The following is a 23,109-nucleotide window of genomic DNA, read 5'->3' as shown; positions in this document are numbered from 1 at the left end:
GCTGCACTTGCCCTGCACTCGCCCGCAACCAAGAGCATCCAGGGGCAAAGCCGAGCCGCCGGCGCACGAGCCGCCCGGGCTCCGCGCCTCCCGCGGAGAACAAGAGACTTGCTCGCCCGCGCCTCCCGGGTGCTAGCGAGGCCTAGGAAGCCGGCCCCGGGAGAGGAGAGGAGGGGCGGAGCGGGGCACCCCGGCCAGACTCGACGCCGGGGCCCCGGAGGGTGCGCGCGACCGCGGCGGCGGCGGAAGCGGGAGGGGCGGGCCGGGGGCGGGGCGGAGGCGGGGCGGGGCGGCGGGCGGCCCTGCGGGCGCAGCGCGCGTTTCCGGCGTGCGCGGCGGAGCGCTCGGGCGGGGGCACCGCCGGCTTCGAATCGCGCACAATGAGACAGCGCTGAGCGCCGGAAGTGGGGCCGAAGGAAAACACGGAGAGGGAGCCCGGCCGGGACAGGAAGAGGCGGGGGACCGCGGCGGAGGTGGTGAGTGCTCCGGGGCGCCTTCTCTCCGCGTCCCTCCCGGACTCGCCTCCGGGGTGGGTCTCCGGTGGGTTCCCTCGTCTCCGGAGTAGAGGGCGGGCCCGGCCCGGGAGAAACGTTGGCTCCTTCCCCCGCCGGCCTCCTCGCCCCAGTTGCGAGGACCGGGGAGCCCCCAGGCCGGCGGGGACTGAGCTCCCGGGTTCGAGTCCGCATCTTCACTTTGTGTCAGACCCTGCCGGCGCCGGAGAAGCAGGGACTTGGGTGGAGGCACTCGACCCCGGCCCCCTGGCCGGCCGGGGGGACCCCGGAACCCCATTGAGGAGGCAGGTCACTTCCTGCTTCCTGGTCCCCGAGGTGGCTTCGTGGCCAGGAGTGCGGGGACGCCTCCTCTTTCTCTGCCTCCGGCCTCGAAGGGTGGAAACTGAGGCAGATCGGGGGTGGGGCGATCAGACGGGGGGTTGAAGAGGGAGAAATGCTGTTCTTGACCAAACCAAACTTGTTTGGGGTTAGAGAGTGAGGACTGGGGAGGTGAGCTGGACTTGTCTCTTGGTGGGAAACCCAGCCCCTTTCACTAGAGGGGACTCTTGGTGGGGAGCGAGCCCCTCTTTAGCCCAGGCGACCGAAGCCTGTGGTTCTGAATAGTGGTAGTGAGGGGGAGCCGAAGCCCTTCCCTGGAGGACGGAGAAGGGACAGAAAAGTGAAGCTGAGAGGAGATGAGCTACGTTCACAGAAAGTTTCGGTTACTTTGTATAACACTTAAAAGTATTGGCAACTTTTTTTTTTTTTTAAGACTGTTTCCGGAGCTTTCTAACAGCATAGGCTTGGGATAAGGGTTTTGTTTTGTTTTGTGGAGGAGCGCTTTTGTTTTATAGGTAAAGCCAACCAACTTGGTGTGAGTAACATTTTGTTTATACTGCAGTTCTCAAGACTGTAGGGAGCTTCCCTTAGTCACAGATGTAATCGTCACGTTAAATAGTAAGTACTAATTTTCATGGAGACTATTATAGGACTCAAGCAAGCCTCCCAACTTTTGGTGTAATGTGCTGATTATTAGGATGTGATGGAAATTAGGAAAGGAAGAGTTTCTTACAGACTTTTGAGCACCTGTGCAATAAACGTGTGGTATTTCACATGCTTGGTATGATATCTTGTTATGGTTTGATAATTTCCCAAAATGTCTTCTTCTAGGTACAGAGTGAGAAAACTGAAGTCAAAGACCATGGGAGATGCCGCAAAACCTTATTTTGTGAAACGCGCTAAAGACCGAGGAACTATAGATGATGAGGATTTCAGAAGGGCTCACCCCCAGCAAGATTATTTAATAATGGATGACTATGTTAAAGGCCATAGCAGTAAAATGGAAAAAGGCCTTCCAAAAAAAAAATTAACACCAGGGAACTATGGGAATACCCCCAGAAAAGGACCATATGCTGTTTCCAGCAATCCCTATGCATTTAAAAACCCAATTTACAGTCAGCCCGCTTGGATGAATGACAACCACAAAGATCAGAGTAAGAGATGGCTCTCTGATGAACTTGCTGGTAATTCAGACAGCTGGAGGGAATTCAAACCGGGACCTAGAATTCCTGTTCTAAACCGACCAAGAAAAGACTCCTTTCAAGAAAGCGAAGATGGATATAGGTGGCAGGATGGACGAGGCTGCAGAACTGTAAGACGACTGTTTCATAAAGACTTGACAAGCCTAGAAACCATGTCAGAAATGGAAGCAGGAAGCCCTGGTAATGTGTTCCAACTTGTCAAGTGACAAGCCCAAAGTCGCAGTATCTTTTCTTTGTCATCCAAATGAGGTTTATTATTTTCAGCAATGCAGTTCCAATTTTTCATAGTCTCTGCTTATTTAATGCGAATACTCTTAAGAACTGTAATCGTGGCATTTGGGCAGCTTCAACACGTTGCATGTATTGGTCTCTTTAAAAGTTTACTGTGCCGTGAGGCTCATTTTCCTTCGGTAAACATATTTCCCATTGGTGCTTTCTACAGAAGAGGGTGATGATATCCCCCTGGGGACTGTTTCATATTTTCTGAGTGGTGTATATGTATTTTCTAAATTATGTATTGTAATTTTGTATTTGAATAGTGAATGTGTCCATAATATAAATGACAGAATATAAAGCTAAAAAAAAAAAATCTTACTCGATGTAAATACACAATATAGACCACATAGATTTCCTGTCTCAGAGGATTATATGTCTTTTGGAGGGAGCATCGATCTCCAGAGGAGGATAGTCCAGGATTTTTTTTTTTTTTTTTTCTTTGCTCAACAGTGAGCTGCACGGCAAACAGACTGGGACACTTTAAGTTTCTAAAGTCAGAAATACAGATAAGTTTTGCCTTTTAGTTTCCGTAGAACCAAAACCCATTTCTAAGGGCCATGTGTGCTTGATAATAATTGCCCCAAAGTGATTATTTATACATTTTTCTCAAAGGTGGATAGTAGATTTTGTCCATGTAGCCATAATTTCTATAAACAGGAAAATTATCCAATGGACAATAATTACTGAAATGAAATAAACTCATAAATATGAAGGAAAAAGTAAAACAGTATTTAGTCTGAAAATGCCAATTATGCTTGGAAAAATGAGCTTTTAAATTTATTGGCTGGGAGCCTTTTTTTAGTGACCATATAGAATGGGTGGCAAACTGGCCAGCACTTTAAAGTTGTTTGTTTGTTTGTTTGTTTTAAATTTAAATGCATCTAGGCAATATTGGCACTCTCCTAGGTGTCCAGAGGCCTTTTTCTTTCATGTTATCTGACAGTGGCCAGCTTACATTTCTGTATTTTACTGGTAAGGCGTCTGATATTGTGACCTGGACATGTAGAATACTTAACAGAGAAAGTGTCACTTATTTTTAGAGGGTCTTTTGATAGTATTAAATGAGAGAAAAGGTGCCGTTTTATATTTCTTAAGGTAGGAAAAGCAAGAGAAAATTCCTTGTATCAAAGAGTACAAACAGAATGAGGTGTTACAAAGGAATCAGTCAGGAGAGAAACTCTTGGCCTCATAAATCTTGAAGCTAGAAAGGATGCTAGAAAGAACTTGAAGGAAGTGTCTGATGCAGTGCTCTGTCGTGATATATCAAGGTAGAATCACAATTCTGCAAAGCAGGCAGCTGTGGCTTGGCAAGGTGAAACTTATCCAGACTGATTATGCTGGGTGGTAGATGAGGAAGTGAACCTGAAATTGAGTACTGTGCTGCTTTGGCCATTAACGGCCTCACTGGACCTTGAATTTGACAGAGGGAAACGGAACATGTATTGATAATTTCTTGACTTTTGATTTGTGTTTTTCTTTTTAAAAGTCTGTGTACATTTAAGTATTTTTGTATTACTGTGTCCAGGTAGGACATGGACATTTTAATTTAGTTACCAATAGTTTTTTAAAAGAAAAAGTTGATCTTGAGTAGCATTATAGAAACAAAAGATTTATAGAACGAAAGTTTGCAACCAGACAAATACTAATAGGGACTGTTAACAGACTGAAAGCCTCATATATATATTCTTGTTTAGTCTGAAAAGCAACCAAAAAAGTTGCTTTTAAGTGGTTTTGAACAGGAAGTACATACTTTTACTATCCTTTTAATTGAAGGCAATCCCCAAACCCCCATATTCTCTCCATATGAAAAAGAGGTATGTTCTTTCACATTTGCTAAATGAAGGACTGCTCAGCTTCTAGCCCTTGGAAATCTTCAGAAAGGAAATAATTTTAAGCTGTGGTATAAAATCGCTTACTGTAGAGAGAAATTCAATTTGAAGTATAAACTTTGCACTGCACTCAGGATCCTAAAAAGGATCTCGTTAAAGGGACTGAAATTTTCTTGAATCAGAATTATGTCTTAATAAGCAAGGGTCTCATTAAATGATGTGAGAAGATATAATGAAAATTATCTTAGAGTTGCTTTGTTTTTTAATACTTATTTTCTATCTTTCAGTTCTACGTTACCGCCCTGTACTTCATCCCTCACATATCCTAGATTGCCAATGTAATGTATTTGGGACAATGCCATTAGTGATCTTAGCTGGAAAATATCCACTCAAATACACATGTCCTTTGTGAATGGAATAATGGGCCATATGCAAATAAAATGTGGGAGACTTGGAATAGCGTATATAGAGAATTCATGTTACAAGACACATGAGATGAGCTAGGTTGCCTTCCTCGAATTATGGGAACTCTTTAGCAGTACCCGGCTTTATCCTTCCAAGATTCCCGTCAATGAGATTTTACTTGCTATTTTTACCATGCAGTCCTATGAAACTCAGTTCAGAAGGTGATACTGTCTTGTCAGTTACAGTCTGTTCTAAATGTGAATGGATATGGATTTTAGTAAGTTCTTTCCAGTTCTTACATTGTTAGGTAAAAGGCTGGATTTCAGAATTCCATCCATGCTTCAATCTTGACTTCAAATCCTGTTAACTTTGATTTAGTCATGTGTCCCTGAACCAAGTTATTTTCTGGGGCCAGCATTTTCCCCATCTGTACAATGGGGATAACATTAGCATCTATGACAGCATCACTGTAGGGATTAAACGAGGCAGTGCACATAAAGTGCTTGCATTGCATCTGTCGCATAAAAAAATACTCAGTAATGACAGCTGCTGTCATCATCATCTGAATTTCTGCAGCCATCCACTTCTCTGTATAAAAACAAGGAATGGGGTGCCTGGCTGGCTCAGTCTGTGGAGCGTGGGACTCTTGGTCTCAGGGTTGTGAGTTCGAGTCTCACGTTGGGTGTAGACATTACTTGAAAATAAAATGTTTAAAAAAGCAATAAGGAATTAATTGTACTCTTTGGAGGGAAATTGAAGTCACTCTGGAAAATGACAGCAAATAGGTGAGAAGCCTTTGTGATCAAGAAGGGAGGAGTTAAAGAAATTGGGTTCCATAGCAATTACAGTTTTGTAAGCTAATGTGGACTTTTCTAATGGGTATTGCACATATTAGTGTAAATCTCTAATGAGCGTCAAAGTAAGAAACTTATTATGAACACTGAAATCACAGATGTAATTATTTAGTGTAGACCTTGTAATGATAGGCAAATTACATGTGAATAGACACACAGCTAAGTTAAAAGAAGTTCTTGTCTCAGAAGTTTATGCAGACCGGGGCACCTGGGTAGCTCAGTTAAGCATCCTAAGTGTCCAACTCCTGATTTTGACTCAGGTCATGATCTCACGGTTCATGGGTTTGAGCCCTGCGTCAGGCTCTGCACTGATGGTGTGGAGCCTGTTTGGGATTCTCCATCTCCCTCTCTCTCTGCCCCTCCCCTGCTCTCTCTTTCTCAAAAATAAAACTTAAAAAAAAAAAAAAAAAGTTCATGCAGACCAAGAGCACTGTCCTTAAAAGATTATGATAAATTAATTGGGAGTAGAGGAGTGTTAAGTATTAAAGTAGACTGATTTTTGTCTGCAAATGATACGTTTTAGTATTTTATTTGGTCCATTTTGATTGCCTTTTTAAAGAAACTATTTGTCCTAATACTTTAATTTCTTTTAATTGCCACTTCTACTATAGAAGCTATTCACAGAATTTCACTATATATTCACCTTCTGGTACTTTAAGCACAATGCTTGCTACTTTTTCTTTAGAGCTGTTCACAGTAGCTTTTTTCAAATTAGAGATCCTGTACCTCCCTTTTCTGACTCAGAATTTTTTTCAGTCAACTGATTCATTGTAAGTGCCATAGAAGAAATGAGTTCCACTGTAAACTTGACCTAGGAATTGGTTCATGCAGGGCTTTTCAGTATGTTTCTATTTTGAAAGACTAATTTTTGATAAGCCACTTAAACATTATTCAAACCATTTGTCACCATTTTAATTGGGGAAATGAGTTTTATTTTGATCATATGTATTATTGGTAGCTTCATTTTCAGAGCTCGATAGAAGTTATCAAAGCTCTTGAAAACCATTGTTTATAGATCAATCCCACAGTCATCTTCAGTTTTCCAGATAGAAAAGTTGTAAGTTTAAAAAAAGGAAAAAAGTTTTATTAGTTACAAAGCTTGTAGAACTAACAGCAGAGTTTAAATGAATTAGTCTGTACATACAGAAAACTTTTTTTCCAACTACTGGTCGTTTTTCTTCGAAATGTGCTTATTAGTGTGCAGGCTGTTTAAAGAAGCTAAAATGAAAGTAAAGATAAGATGGGAACTAGTCCTCAGTAAATAAAACTTTGGCCTGGACTTCTTGTATGAATATGGAAGGAGGGCTCAATCACATGAAAGGTAAATTTACAACTAGATGATGGGTTTTCACTCCAGATAAGAATGTAGTTGATTTCTGACTTCTTTGGAGATACCCTGTTGTCCTTTGCTCTGTTGAGCTTGTTCACTTACAAAAAATGAAAGCACATATGGATAGTTTTCATTGGAAAGGCAAGTATACTTACAGGCACACTAGAATATGATACATTAACATTGTAATTATGCCATGCTAGGTATATTAGAATTCCAGGTGTGCTTGCCTTCAGAGGATAATTTTTACTATTGCTTGAGTATGGGAGCACACCAGGAAGAAATGAAAAAATCACATTGGTTGAAATGGATTCTTTTTCAGTGTTCCAAAAAGAGGATTCCTGAGGACTGATGTGTCCAGATGAGGTAGTTAATGAATATTCACGCATTTTATCCATGGAAGAGCTTTCCTTTCGCTGTGTTCAGATGTCGTTCTGATAATCACATGATTTACATCATAAATATGTACGGTCTGCTTTTTCATCAGAGCAGTATTATTCAATATTGCCAATAATATTTTCCCCCTAACTTAAGAAAACAAGAAGCAGAGATCCAGACCTCGGAAGCCACGGAGGTCTAGAAATGAGGAAAATGAGCAGGACGGAGACTTGGAAGGCCCCGTGATTGATGAGTCTGTGCTTTCAATGAAAGAGCTCCTGGGCTTACAGCAGGCAGAGGAGCGATTAAAGAGAGACTTCATTGACAGGCTCAAAAGGGTAATGTCTTTTATTTGTTACTTAAAATCGTTGTCTTGGTTTAAACTGTGTTAGTAATTGGGAATATGTGCTTTGAGGAGTCAGGTATCCTACTGTAGTTATTAGTATTGAAGGACTACAGGTTAAAAAATAAAAGTGATAGTTTGATTTAATAGAGTTACTTCAAAAAAAATGACTATTAAGATAGTAAAGAGTGACAATAATATATTAACAGCTTTGAAAGTGATGGGGAAATCATTTCTGGCTAATTTTTGTTTGCCTGTATTTTGGAAGATACATATATATGTCTCTATAAATCTCTTCGAATTACAGCGACCAAGAAACTACCCTACAGCTAAGTACACCTGCAAACTTTGTGATGTTTTAATTGAATCCATTGCATTTGCCCATAAGCATATCAAAGAGAAGAGGCACAAGAAAAACATTAAGGTAACTTTAATGTAACCCAAACAAATATGTTTTACTTTTCAGTTGTTTTTACTTGTCATCTTTTGACTTTCCTCTCTTTAAGACTGTGATATTAGTAACATGACTATATTATTGAATTTATTTTAGCCAAAATACTTTACATTGGTCAGGTATGTTTTGCGGGACAGTCTTGTGAATTTCTTTCAGAACAGTATCAGGATGAATGAAGTCAATAATAGGACATAGGTATATGCCCTTATACCAGTCATAATAAAGCAAATAATTTGTCATTGCTGCTTTTAATGTTCTTTCCCTGCATTTTTTCCTAATTCCTGCCTTCTGTTATCACTTTATGTGCATAAAGAAGTATATATGTTTGATGAGATGAAGATTAACACAGCTAAGGTGAGAGGGAGAGCTGAGAAAAATAATTCCAGAGTATTCTACAGGGTGTTGTCTCAGTGAATGGTAGAAGGTAAAAACTGTGTGAGTCATTTTTAATCTCAATATTGATCTTAAAAGGAGAAGCAGGAGGAAGAGTTGCTCACTACGTTACCCCCGCCTACACCCTCCCAGATAAATGCAATTGGTATTGCCATTGACAAAGTGGTACAGGAGTTTGGCTTACACAATGAGAACTTGGAACAGAGACTAGAAATTAAACGTATCATGGAAAATGTGTTCCAACACAAGTTACCAGGTATTTTCTAGATTTGTTTTTCTATTTAGCTACCTAAAAGTACCTCATTCATTTTTCCTACGAGTAGCGATTTTCATCTAACAGAACTTGATTTGCCATGTCCTGAAGCTCTTAGTTTTTTGTGTGTTTTTGTTTCTCCTGGCTTTTCCCTAAGGTAACAAAGACTTTTACGTGCATTGTCTTTAAACCTGTTTTCACTGTGAATTTCATTGTACACAGGTACTTTAAATGCCCCATATTATTGGGGCACTGTGAATCCCTTGTGCATATATTTGTTTACTTTCCTGTGTCTTTAAATTGACATAATATTTTGAGTTAAGAAGTACATTTGAGTAATTTTCAGGTTAGATGTACCAGAAAAGTTCTGTTTAACTACTTTTCAAAAGAATTGCAACATCTATAATGAGCTCTGAAAACTATTTTGTAATAGATCTTGTGTGCTGTTGGTTAATTTTCCAAGTTTTCCCCGTGGAGCCAGAGAAAACTATTTTGCAGAAAGCTCCACAAGTGATTCTGACCCACAGTGAGAGTTGGAATCACTATTCAGAATTTATCACCATATCACCCATAGAACTATTTGTTCTACTGAAAAATCATTCATATAGTACATCATTCATGCTTCTGTATACTTTCATAAAAATAAAGGGCAGATATCTGTTCGTTTCATCATTTCTGTGTCTCATCCTTTACATTGTAGATAAGTTCCTGAAAAGGCATATGTAATTTCAATAATTTTTGCCATAGATTTCCATTGTAAAACTGAATGTACTTTGTCACGGAAGACTATTAAAACTCAAAGAAATCACTTGATTTAACAAACCTTAAAAACCCCACAAAAAAAAATCCCTTGATGAGAAGGAATAATTTTTTGGCACAATGGTAGTAAACAGTAAAACTTAGCAGGGAAAATGCTGTATGTAAATATAGGCAGGACACACACACACACACACACACACACACACACACACACACACACACACCCCCCTTCGTCTGAAGAGCGAATTGCTTATTGCCTGGCATTTTAAGTTAATATCAGTGATATAATTATTTTCAAAAGTTTTCTGAAATAGAGTATATTATGTTAAGGGCTTTTTTGTTCATAATGAGTATTCCTACTGAAAAGTAACCTTATGCTGAAGGTCATTTTTATGGTTATTTTACTGAACATGATCTTTATAGTAAATTACACTTATGCATGTTTTCTAAAAGGTAAAATGTTTCCGTTAACTCTTTAATATACTATCAAGTTTATAGATCTGAGACAAAGTTAGGCAGCCCTTTTTGACTTTCACATTGTAAAAATCATTGCAAATAGTATTTTCTGCACAAAATGAAAAGTAATAATTTAGAAATTTTTTTAGACATGTTTTACACTTGACATGAAAAGAGTGGCTGTTAAGCTAAACCACAGACAGTATAGCCTTCCCTGTTACATAAAATAAAAATGAAGACAACAGCAGACAGTCAACGATTCCTTTTAGTTTGATTATGCCAGACTTGAATACTGTCTTTCTTTCATGTGTAGTTTTAATTGGTGATTCCATTCCTGAAATAGCAGTGTTTTGTTATGACTTTTGAGAAATTTCACTTTATTTATGACTTACTTAATTTTTTTTTTTTTCAGATTGTTCTCTGAGATTATATGGGTCATCCTGTAGCAGATTAGGTTTCAGAAATTCAGATGTAAACATCGACATTCAATTTCCAGCCATTGTAAGTACAAAATGAAATGTTGGAATTTTCACAGAGTGGTATGGAAATTCTTTTTTTCAAATATGAGCTATGTATTGATATGTTTTAGATATTTGAAGATAGTGTAAATGTATTGGTGGCAGCTTTTTTTTTTCCTAAAATTTCAAGTTTTATGCTCTTCTGCCTACCTTAATGGGGCTTTTTAGATTCTGTTATCTTAAGAAGGTTAAATTATCTTGGTAAAGTCGACTTTTCTAACATCAGAGAATTTCAGATTTTAAATCGTGTGTATATGTAAACATTTTTGACCCAAAAGCTCAACTTGCTCCTGAGTTTCCTCTTCTATACATCTACTTCGTTAAAGAATTGTGCTTTTAAAGAACCACACCTAGCCTGGATTTCTGGTTTAATGTAATTTAAAAAGATGTTGATGATTCAGAATTTTGAACCTGGAAGGCACTTTCATAGATTATCTATTTATCTGTTGGTGGTTCCCCAGGCCAGGTTGCAGATGGCTTATGCCCATTTGCCTGGGTTGCTAGTTAATAAAGAAGGTTCCTGTGGAGGTTCCTCAAAAAATTAAAAATAGATCTACCCTATGACCTGGCAATAGCACTGCTAAGAATTTACCCAAGAGATATAGGAGTGCTGATGCATAGGGACACTTGTACCCCAATGTTTATAGCTGCATTTTCAACAATAGCCAAATTATGGGAAGAGCCTAAATGTCCATAAACTGACGAATGGATAAAGAAGATGTGGTTTATATATACAATGGAATACTACTTGGTAATGAGAAAGAGTGAAATCTGGCCATTTGTAGCAATGTGGATGGAACTAGAGGGTATTAAGCTAAGTGAAGTAAGTCAGGCAGAGAAAGACAGATACCATATGTTTTCACTCATATGTGGATCCCCTCCCCAGGGGGGAGGGGAAGTAGGAAATAAAAGATACAGAGAGGGAGGGAGGCAAACCATAAGAGACTCTGAAATACTGAGAACAAACTGAGGGTTGATGGGGGATGGGGGAGAGGGGAAAGTGGGTGATGGGCATTGAGGAGGGCACCTGTTGGGATGAGCACTGAGTGTTGTATGGAAACCAATTTGACAATAAATTATATTTAATTAAAAAAATAAATAAAAATAAAGGGAAGCACCCTATATGTCTATTTTACAACCACTCCTTTCTTGCCGTCCCTAACTGCTATAGCTACATAGTCAACTGACCAATAGATTCTACTCTTCCTTTAACCTTAAATTCTGATGAGTAATTTACCAGTATAGTGGTTATTTTAGTCTCCTCATTCATTTAGCAAATATTCACTGAGTCCATGTTGTATGCCAGGAACTATACTAGATTCCAGAGGACAAAACAGGTAGGATTTCTCCCTCATGGAACTCATAGCTGGTGGAGGAGATAAGTAATTACATCTATACGATTGATTGTAATGAGAGCTATGCAGGGGAACAAGGTTCTGTGACAGAAAAGAACAAGAGATGTGTAGATCCAGTAGTCATGAAGGTCCCCTTTGAAGTTAGGCTCTAAATGATGACTAAGAGTGGAGAAGTGAAAGGGTAAGTGTTTGGGGCAGAGGAAGCAGCGTTTGCAAACACCCTAAATCAGTATGGGTGTGACCTATTCAAGTTGCTGAAGGGATGATTGTATAGCCAAGGTGGAGGGACCAAGAGAAAGAAGCAGCATTAAGGTAGGATAGACTAGAGCCCAACATGCTGGATCTGTGGGCCGTGGGAAAGTTGCACTGTGACCTAAGGGCAATAAGAAGCCATTGAGAGTTTTAAGGAGAGGCATGACTAGGTCTGATTTATGACGTTAAGTGGTTTTGGTTCCTATGCGGAGCAAGGATTGGAGAGAGGCAGGGCTGAAGAAGTCTTCTAGAGGAGAGGTGATATTAACAGTTTCATGTCTTTGAGATTTGCTGTGAGGCCGATTACCTCAGGAATGAGTTAATCAGGAGTTAACTGTGTAACTGGTCTCTTGCCCTCATCTGGTGCTCATCTCTCATGCCTCTGTTGTGTGCACGTAGCATGATTAATTTCTTTACTTGGGTAGCAGTGTGCTTTCTAATTTGGAAAGGTCTTTGGATAACTTCAGATGACTGTATTATCTCAGTGAAATAGAAGTATATATGGATTCGTGATGTATTCATTGATTTGTTTCCTAGATGTCTCAGCCAGATGTTCTCTTACTTGTTCAAGAATGTTTAAAGAACAGCGGTAAGGCCAAACTCTTCCCATATTTTGCTCTTAATTGTTTTATTTTCTCCGTAATTTAGATATATCTTATTTGTCAGATGTTGAAAATAGGAAGTCATGTGTCTTTTAATTATTTCTCTGGGTAATATCCAAACAGAAAACCAAAGCAAATGCCCATGAATTATTAGCTAGTTGGGAGTCCTGCTAATTGCTCTACAATGCAAAATAACCGTTTTGTAAGTAAAGTTTTTAGCTTGCTGATAATGTCACAATTTGTAAAGATTGAGTCCTAAACCCAGACTAAAAAGGTGCAAAATACGTAAAATTTACTCTTGAGGGCAAAACTAAAGTGTGATCTGCTTTATTCTTTCACTTAATGCATTATAGATGATAAACAGATGCAACCCAACTCTGATTAATAACTCAGCAAACACTTGTTCCCGGTTAGGGTTACTAGTCATCCGGAGTAATGTCCAGCTTAGGACTTTGAGTTTTTAATGCTCTCCGTAGGCCTCATTAAACTGTCTCATCTCAATTAGTCTTTCCCATCCTTCTTTTTTGGTTGACTGAAACATTTAAACATTTCTTCTTACTTCAGTCAAGATGTACTTTGAGCCCAGATATTTTAGTAGTTTTTGCAGCAATTTTGTTTTCCAGTGTCCTGTCCACATTTCGAATTACCTGATCCACATAACACTTACCTGTCCTGATCCAGTAATGTAGTCATTTCTAATCAAACGTGAATTTTGCGAAATGAAGGTTTTAAGTTAATGTGATTACTTGATTATTGTACATAATACTGTTCTCCTTTTTAAGTCATCTCAGCTTTATTTCATAATCATCTTTCAAAAGGCTGAACAGATTAAGTCACAACTTGTACTTTATCTAGTTCTGCTTTTAAACAAGATTTAATTAACCTACTTAATATTTTTTTCTTCTTTCCTCAGAGTCTTTTGTTGATGTTGACGCAGACTTCCATGCTAGGGTACCAGTGGTGGTGTGCAGAGAAAAGCAAAGGTCTCCATTTCTTTAAGCTGTTTATATATTAAATAGAAACTTGCCAGAAGCACGTGTACTTTATTATCTTCATGTCCAGTTTCTAGAATAACAGGCTTCTTATGTGGTTAATTTCACAGGCTCACTATTAGCATTCTCTCTATACTTTTGGCATTTGATGTAGGAGGAAAAGGTGTTTTATTTTAAGAAGAATAGAATTATTTGAAAGGAAGTATAGGGAGGAAGCATCTTGACCCATTTGGTTTCAGTATGAAACAACTTTATCAAATCATCACTTGATCGAGCCACCTTACATTGCCATCCTTTTCAGCAGCATTTTTAGCAGCGCTGAATAACAATTAGTGTGACTTCCCCCGTGTGTCTCTTCCTCCATCTGGAAGCATTATCACCACGTTAAATGGATGGTTTGTAGGCTGTAATGAGTCTTCATTAGGCAGATTCCTCCAACTCTTGGGAAAACACTCTTATTCTTACAAAGATGAATCCATACTCTCATTTGAAACATCTTACAGTATTTTCCTTATTTTCATTTCCCCTCAGAAATAGTTTTAGTATATGAAAATACAAAGTTCTAGTTCTGAAAAATAAAATTCGCTCAGAGAGTAGCTGCCCTATCTTTTTCTTAATGCAATGGCCTAAATAACCCATAAAGATTTAGTATTTAATTTTCATTTTGAAGATCTTTATTATCAGTATAAATTAGTTGTCAGCATTTAAAAGATACCTGATACCTGCATAACACTTTTTATCCTTCTCTTTTTCTCTCCCATCCCACCCTTTACCCCACCAGTGGTCTTCTTTGTAAAGTGAGTGCAGGAAATGAAAATGCTTGTCTGACAACAAACCATTTAACTGCCCTTGGAAAACTTGAATCAAAGCTGGTTCCTTTGGTGATTGCATTTAGGTACTGGGCAAAGGTAGGTTTGAGTTCTTTAAATGCACAAATACATACTATGTATGCATAAACAGTATGCTTTGATTTTTGCCTGGTTAATTTAATCTTAAATGTTTGGATGCATATTTATAGACATGAAGGGAATAGGCATCTGAGTATTGGAACAGAAATTTTAATGTCTACGGAAAGGAAAATTTAGTATTTCTATTTCACTATAACAGTATTGCTCAAAAGATCAAAATGATTTATAGTGCTTATTAAAAATCAGATTTATAGGTCAAATACCAGAGGATATGGTCCAAGAATTTACATTCTAACTAGTTTCCCAAGGTGATTGTTAGGCACAGGAAAGTTTGAGGTAAACCTTCTCGTACCATTTCCAATAATGTACCCAGAGACTCCAAAAAGGGAAGCCACTCTCTCGTCGTGCTTACATTTTTATAATGTTTTAAATATGACATCTCAATATTTATTAAGCATTTAGTATTTCCTTAAAACACAAGGTCCCATCATGATTATAAAATTGAGATTCTGGGTAGGTGCTTTGTAGAGAAAAGCCAAAGCTTTACTAATTAAGATATGACAGTAACAGTAGGTAGTCCCTGCTGCCCCAGTCTGGGATAAACAGGGGACTGCTTTACCCTTAACCGAGTGAGTTGATAATTACAATATGCCATCCTTTGAAAGCTGCTTCCTGCTTCATCCCTAAGTAGGCTATGCTCTTAAATTGTTTTTCCTGTTAGTGCTAATGAATTTGCCTACATTCTCTCCCCAATCATCTTTTTGACCAATGCGTGAATTTTCAAGGCAGTAGCTTCAGATGAGGGGACCACTAAACTGAGCAGAGCCAGTTGGCTTGTACTTGGGATTGAACTGTCATTTTGATTACATTAATAAGTGGGTTTTAAAAAAATATTTATTTATTTTGATAGAGAGAGAGAGCGTGCATGAGTGGGGGAGGGGCAGAGAGAGAATCCCAAGCAGACTCCACTCTGCCAGCACAGAGCCTGGGGCTCAAACTCACCAGCTGTGAGATCATGACCCTGAGCTGAAGTCAAGAGTTGGATGCTTAACTGACTGAGCCAACCAGGAACCCCATGATTTCATATATAAGTGTTTTCACCAAGTGAGCGGATTTGCCGTGGGTGTCAAAAAATGAAATAACACGGGCACCTGGGTGTTTCAGTTGGTTGAGTGTCTGACTGTTGATCTTGGCTCAAGTCATGATCTCAGGGTTGGTTGGTGAGTTCAAGCCCCACATCTGGCTCTGCGCTGACAGTGTGGAGCCTGCTTGGGATTCTCTCTTTGCTGCTCCCCAACTTGTGCACACATGTGCACATGCTCTTTCTCTCAAAATAAATAAATTAAAGTTTTTTAAAAAATGAAATAACAAATATTAGTTTAACGAGATTAAAATTTGAAGTTGCCACTCAACCACAGTAAGTGGTTGCTTCAAAAGTATGAGGAAGTTTTATTTTTTGTCATTGTGGTGTTCTATTCTGAGAAGTAAACCATCTAACACACCGGAATGAAGTTACACGTTTGTTTGGTTGGGTTTTTTTAATGTTTATTTATTTTTGAGAGACAGTGCAAGTGAAAGAGGGGCAGAGAGAAGGGGACAGGATCTGAAGCAGGCCCTGTCCCGACAGCAGCGAGTCCAGTGTGGGGCTCGAACTCACGAACCACAGGATCAGAACCTGAGCCAGAGTCAGACACTCAAGCAACTGAGCCACCCACGTGTCCCGAAGTTAGAGGTGTTAGAAAAAATTGTGTAAATAATACGTTGATAGAAAAGAACGTTTACTCTTTTTTCTCTCATTTGTAGCTTTGCAGTATAGATCACCCTGAAGAAGGAGGTTTGCCACCATATGTATTCGCCCTGATGGCCATTTTCTTTCTGCAACAGAGGAAAGAACCCCTTCTGCCTGTTTATCTAGGATCATGGGTATAACATTTTTTTGCTTATATATCTAATAGTGATTTTATTACAGGGCCACAGTTGCTTACGCATAATTTCAAAATCTAAAAACCTAACCAGAACTGACATGGATTTATTTTTCCTCCTAGTCTGAACATTCATGCCTCTCACTGCTGAAATATTAATGTATTTGGCTACAAGATGCTGGCCTATACTCTGCTAGGGGTAGCAATAGTTCTCTAAACTGAGAACCCTCTTAATTTGTGAAACACACATGAGCCTAAGGGTTTTAAACAAGAGAATGTGAACCAGAATTAAATTTATCCTTTGGTACATACTTCCTTTGAGTATGACTAGATACTTGAATTTACAAATCACCTCCAGACTGACTGCATGAAGCATTTGGTTGCTGTAACTTTCAGTTTCTAGTCTTTCAGCCCTCTGCATTCCCCATTCCCTGTGAAACAAAAGGAAAGAGTTGAGATTGCTGGCTGTACTGCAAGATGCAGAGCATTGTCACCGCTTGAATAATATTTTCGTGTTTAAGATGATTCAGAATTCAGTGATGTGGCCACTCTTTCCTGCATAAATTAAGGTTGAATTGGTTTATTCAAATAGGATTTAAGGAGAAACTGTCTCAAAGTCAAGATACCGTTCCTCATCCTCTTGGAAACCTCACTTTTAAACCCTAAGTGTTTATCTTGAGAACATCTTATATGTACACTTACTGTATAAAAAGTCTCCCTTGGTGAAAAGCTTATTTGGGCACATTTGGTATTTTAACCACTTTTCTTCCTACTGTACCCAGGATTCTCATCATTTAAGGAGAGTATGTTCTACGGCAGTAGCTCTTACCTATGGGTACATAGCAAAAATGTATGATTATAGGGAAAAGTTTTTTCTTTGTATTTAACAGATTGAGAATTAAACAAGGACCTGCTGGGTCCTAGGAACAAAGACTAAAGCAGAATGAGCCCCTTGTAAATGGTCCCGGCAGAGGGATCGCAGTCGGCTCTGTGTCCCAGTGGACTGAAGGGCCCTCTCTTTGTGCTTGTACTGAACTGAAAGGATGCAGGGTCCCAGCGGGTGTCTGCTAGACTGCTCTCCTGGTGGAGCGAAGAGAGAACAGTCATCCCTTAGGCGATAAAGAACCCTTTCCATCAGACCCAGAGGGGAGTCTGTCTCTGAAGTTTTTCTCTCATGTTAGTCCAGTAGAGACAGGACGTTAGGATGGAACCAAACCAGTTAGACTCTTGAGAGCACATTGTATGGGTTCCCATACTCACTATTGTCTTGGTGAGATATGCCTTTCCTGGGGTCCTGGTCACCTCTGAGTAGTCCTCTCACTGCTGTGAGGATGCAGGGAAAAGGATGTTTCTATTCTGGTAAGGGGATTCTCCTCAGGATTTACTTAAGACTACAGTAGTATCAATATACCCTTTTCTGTGGCCAGTATATTACATCCTAGGCAGTGATACTGGAAATTCTCTATGGTGACACTGAATTTGATTGTGATTATACCATTTGTTCATTTAAGATTTAATGAGAGAAACAGGTATGTGGTGGTCAAACATGGATTGAATTCTATGGATCAAATAAGGCACACTCTACTGCTTGAACCAAAATGATCTGCAGTTTTCAATGTTTTAAGCTAGTCAATTGCCAGTACTAGAGTCTTACCAATGCTAGAAGCTTCTGCTAGAGTCACAGAAATATAAAGCAAGTGAAGGTAAAGAGTTAATTTCAGTCCCTTATTGGTGCCAGAAATTCTATATCATTATTTTTGTAGAAAATCCATTGAAGATTTCTAAATTATGTGGATGAAAGTATCTAAACTGTTCATTCCTTCACAGTCTTTAAAACACTATGTAGGTTTGTCATTGTGTTTGGCCCTGAAGGGAATACACAGATGAATAAGACAAAATTCTCCATGAAGAAGTTTAGAATATCCTACCTCTGTGCCCTGATCTGTCTCCTCAGAAATTCTTCAGCCATTCTCTCCCAACCTATACAGACCTCTTCCATGTTGGGGGCTGTCCTCGCTGACCTCTTAACTTCCATGTATTGTTAGTAGACCTTGATTTGACTAAAAGTTGAAATCATAGTGAATAATGACTGATGAATAGGTTTAACCTTGTCTGCTCATCATCTTTTGTCCACTACAATAATATCTTATTAGTCTCCTAGTAAATATTGTTTGGGATCAGTCTTGTTTTGGGTTATATAGGCTTAGCCTTTAGCAAACAGTCCTTTACACATGAAGGATGCCAGGTAACGAATGTAATGGAAAGAAGAGTAGTTTAAAGTTTGATAGCCCTACAATTCCTCCAGCTCTTGTTATTTATACATATCCCTGTGACCTCCAGCAATTTATTTTCTCTGAGCCTCGGAGTCCTTATCTGAAAACTTCTGAAATGAGACCATGAATGTAAAGCTCCTAAAACAAAGTAGGAGAACAAATGTAGTCCTTTTCTCCCTCAATAGAAAGTCAGGTTCTACTTATGAAACGGAGGCATGAACTCCTAAGCAAGTGATCCGTGTATAAGTAACAGCTATAAATTCTCAACAAAATGCCAAAAAAAAAAACCAACAACGCGAACGCTCTGGAGACTGAACAAGTGCAAGCCGACTTTGGAGAGAAGTCAGACCTTGGAGCAGGTGGCCAACACAGAGCGAGTGTCCGTTTTTTCTGTGTCTTTACCCCTAAAGGCAGCTCTGCGAGAAAAACCAGTCCCCTTTCTGGCAAGAGGAATTAGGGCTACCAGATAAAGGGGAAGAACCCAGAAGGGAAAGATATTAGAAGTGGAACCCTCAACTCTGTGTATAAAATCAACTCGTCTCTAACTTCTGAACCGGTCCAGTCTGTTGGATTAACGAGCTTGGATGTCATCACTCTATACTCAGAAAAAAAGGGGGAAAAAAAGCAAAAAAAAAACTAAACAGTGAAAATCAACAGCTCTTCTTAGATCCATCAGAGAATTGATGTCACAGGGAAAACCATTGCCCAAAAAATTGGAGAGACAGGCAAATAGAGCAAATTATAACTTATCAGAGCAGGAGGCCAGGAACGGAGCCTATACCAGGGTAGGAAGCCTTAGACTATGGCTCTGGAGGCTCAGTATGGACAAGCTTGAGCGTGAAAAATAACAGGGAGCCCCAGTCTTAGGGGACCCCCAACAATTTCACAGGTTTTACCTCCAGGAACCCCCACCAGCTTCTCAGGGTGAAGATCCAAGAAAAATCCCTCGTGCTTTGGCCGGGTGAGAGAAAAAGTCGCAATTTTAAAGTATGCCCAGAGCATTCTGTTCTTCTAAACAAGCTTGCCTTCAAGGGAAACTTTTAACCAGGGCTTAACTGACCTGGAGGAAAGGAGAGTACCTAACTCCAGCCCCTTTCCTGACCTTTCCTGTCTTCTTACCTGGGGGAACGCAGGGGGAGGGTCTCAGTCACTAAAAGACTGAGACCTGATCATAGGACTATATAGAATGCTTCCCCTCCCCCCAGACCTTACCACCACATCATTAGGGCTCCTGCATAAAATGGGATTATAACAGAAACACCTCATTTCAGAAGAAATCTGTTAGGAAACCCAAAGACAACAGGGGTGACAAAAACAAGGACACCAGATGAAGTTTTAGCCTCTTGACATCTACAGCTACAACAAACACATAGCCTAACTCCTAGCAAAATAAAACCTCACACTTGGGGTGCCTAGGTGGCTCAGTTGGTTAAGCGTCTGACTCTTGATTTGGGCTTAGGTTATGGGATTGAGCCCCAAGCTGGGCTCTGTGCTGAGAGCATGGAGCCCACCTGGGATTCTCTCCCTCTCAAAATAAATGAATAAACATTCCACAAAAAAAATAAATAACTAAAAAAAAAAAAAAAACCTTCACACTAAAGGCCTGTCTCTGTCCCTTTTACCCAGTACACCTATCCAGCTTTCCACCAGAAAATTACAAGTCGTACTAAAAAGGCAAAAAAAAAAAAAAAAAAAACCACCATAGTTTAAAGAGGCAGAACAAGCCTTGGAATTATCCAACTGGTAAATTAAAACAACTTAGATTAAAATGCTAAGGGCTCGGACAGAAAAAAATGGGTGACGTGCAAGAACAGGTGGGTAATAGAAGTGGAGAGATAGATGGGAGCTCTAAGAATCAAAAGGAAGTGCTACAAATAAAATATGTAACAGAAATAAAGAATGCCTTCAGTGGGTTCATCAGTAGCTTGGACACAGATGGGCAAAGACTCAGTGTACTTCATTCAGTAGAAGCTTCCCAAACTGAAAAGCAAAGATCAAAAAACAAAACCAGAGCAGAATATCAAAGAACTGCAAGACAATTACCAGGAGTTGTAATATATATATTATGAGAGTATCAGAAGGAGAAGAGAAAGGAACAGAAGAAATAATTGGGGATAATGATGACTGAAATTTTCCAAAATTAATGGCACTTTAAAAAAAATGTTTTTAATATTTATTTTTGAGAGAGAGGGAGAGTGGAGAGAGGCAGAGAGAAAGGGAGACACAGAATCAGAAGCAGGCTCCGGACTCTGATCTGTCAGCACAGAGCCTAATGCGGGGCTCGAACCCACAAGCCGCGAGATAATGACCTGAGCCGAAATCAAGAGTCGGTCACTTAACCACCTAGGTGCCCCCTACACGCACCTGTTTAAAGGCTATGATCAGTCCCGTTTTACAGTAAAGAAAGCTGTTCAACTTTGTTCCAAATTTCTTGGAACTTTTAAGCCCAAACTGTTTTCTTTAGCCATTTGCATCCCAACAACATCGATAGAAACAGTTTCTTAGATTGAGTATTCACTGCGTGCTGTGGCCTGTGTCAGTGATTTATGTCCATTATTTCATGTCACAACTATCTCATAAAAGTTCTACTGGGACCCGTTTTTACAAAAACCTGCGACGGGAAGAAAGCAAGCACTGACTGGAAGTCTCACAGCTCCAGGAGGGAGCTGAGGTCAGGGCCTGGGCAGTTTTACTCCAGAACCCATGGCTCTAGGCCTAAGCCATGTTACCTTCTCCCAGAATGTTCACTAAAAAATTATTTCACAAAGTCACCATTTCTTTTGCCAATTAAAACCTTGGTTTTTAGTTTAAAAAGTATTTTCAAATTAACAGATGTCTTGGAGGTATCCCAGAAACGATACCTTTTTCTTTTTTTTTTAATTAAAAAAAATTTTTTAATGTTTACTTTTGAGAGAGAGGCACAGAGCGTGAGTGGGGGAGGGGCAGAGGGCGAGGGAGACACAAAATCTGAAGCAGGCTCCAGGCTCTGAGCTGTCAGCACACATCCCGATGCGGGGCTTGAACTCACGAACCGTGAGATCGTGACCTGAGCCAAAGTCAGACGCTCAACCGACTGAGCCACCCAGGCGCCTGCCCCCTCCCCCTGCCCCACTTTTCTATTTTCAGTGAGCTATAAGTGTGTTTCCATTTCTTCCAGGATTAATAATGCTCTGGTCGATATCGAATCCTTTCTACCTTATAATAATAGCGTGTGTCTAATTTTTCCTAGATTGAAGGGTTCTCATTGAACAAACTAGGAAATTTCAACCTTAAAGATGTTCAGGAAGACACCGTGGTTTGGGAGTATGCTGACAATGCTGCCGGAGATGCGGAAACAGCAGAACACGAGGCACCAAGAGAAGTGCCTGTTAAGAGGGGACAGGTCTGTTCTCTTTCTCATTTTTAATTGTACAATTTCTATTTGATTTCATTGTTCATTGTGGACTCTGTGACTTAGTCAGGCCTCCTTTCTGTCTTTACCTATCTTAACTCTTTCGTGGATGTTTCATTTTCTAGTCTGTCCGGTCCTTCAACTGGACAAATAAAGACAAAAGGTAAAATGCAGATCATCAGATACAGTTATTTCTGTAGTTTCTTCTGTGTGCCAGGTCCTGTGAGGGTTACTGAGAATTCAGAGATCAATCCCTGTCTATCCTCAAAGACCTTATGTCTTAGATGGTATTAAGAGTTTTAAATATATGAAAAGTTCGCTGACCTCAAAGGTACTAAAATCACAGCGAGTATTTGGTATGATGTATTTTCATGTCCTCATCCATACCATTAGAGGTTGGCAAGGAAATATATGCACAAGGAAGGAATTGCCATTTAAATTTCAGGGGTGCCTGGGTGGCTCAGTCGGTTGGACGTCCGACTTCGGCTCAGGTCATGATCTCACGGTTTTCGGGTTCAAGCCCCTCATCGGGTTCTGTGCTGACAGCTCAGAGCCTGGAGCCTGCTTCGGGTTCTGTGTCTCCTCCTCTGTCTGCCCCTCCCCTGCTCATGCTCAGCCTTTATCTCTCAATAATGAATAAACGTTGAAAAAAAAATTTTAATTTCAAACAAAAATCTGAGCATTGTAATTATTTTAGAAATGATAGGAATCTGCCCCAAATTGGTGGACAGTCCCTGACCTCATGCCTTTCTCCATAACCTTATGGGATGAAATGGCAGCAATACCCACAAAATACTTCTGAGACCAGGATTCGAACCCTAGCTACACACAAACAAGTCAGGTCACTCCTCTGGTCTGTGCCTAAAATGAGGAGATAGTGGTGAGTGGTAGATTCTCCCGTTGTGTTTTCTAGAATCCTTGAGCATTGGAGAGAGAAGGGAGGCTGTGCCACTCAACCTCTGCCACCACCAGAACACCCCCACTTTTTTTCTGTGTCCTGTTTGGGGTTCCAGGAGTGGATAAGAGTAGAGGCCGTGGAGCCAGAATATGTGAATCCGTATCCCAGCTCTCACACTTCCTAGCTGTGTGTCCTTGGGCAAGTGACTTAATCTTCCTGTGCCCCAGTTTCCTCAC

General features: G+C 40.0%; 1 protein-coding gene across 8 annotated transcripts in view; it reads left to right on the top strand.

Annotated features, from left to right (window-relative positions):
- Window positions 1-344: 344 nt before the first annotated feature.
- Window positions 345-23,109, top strand: part of TUT7 (terminal uridylyl transferase 7) — a 60,808-nt gene continuing 38,043 nt past the window's right edge. For 4 of the 8 annotated variants that reach the window (XM_042964981.1, XM_042964982.1, XM_042964983.1 and 1 more), the window contains exons 1-11: window positions 345-476; window positions 1,662-2,212; window positions 7,261-7,442; window positions 7,755-7,871; window positions 8,373-8,550; window positions 10,175-10,263; window positions 12,425-12,476; window positions 13,403-13,472; window positions 14,263-14,389; window positions 16,193-16,312; window positions 21,814-21,966. In XM_042964981.1, coding sequence (XP_042820915.1) covers window positions 1,693-2,212; window positions 7,261-7,442; window positions 7,755-7,871; window positions 8,373-8,550; window positions 10,175-10,263; window positions 12,425-12,476; window positions 13,403-13,472; window positions 14,263-14,389; window positions 16,193-16,312; window positions 21,814-21,966 — 1,608 coding nt within the window. In that variant the 5' untranslated portion in view covers window positions 345-476; window positions 1,662-1,692. The other 4 variants (XM_042964979.1, XM_042964985.1, XM_042964980.1 and 1 more) reach the window with 4 other exon arrangements.

Source organism: Panthera tigris, chromosome D4 (assembly GCF_018350195.1).
Source record: "Panthera tigris isolate Pti1 chromosome D4, P.tigris_Pti1_mat1.1, whole genome shotgun sequence".
Taxonomy (NCBI): Eukaryota; Metazoa; Chordata; class Mammalia; order Carnivora; family Felidae; genus Panthera; species Panthera tigris.
The sequence above is the reverse complement of the archived record's forward strand: the minus strand, read 5'-3'. Positions and strand labels throughout refer to the sequence as shown.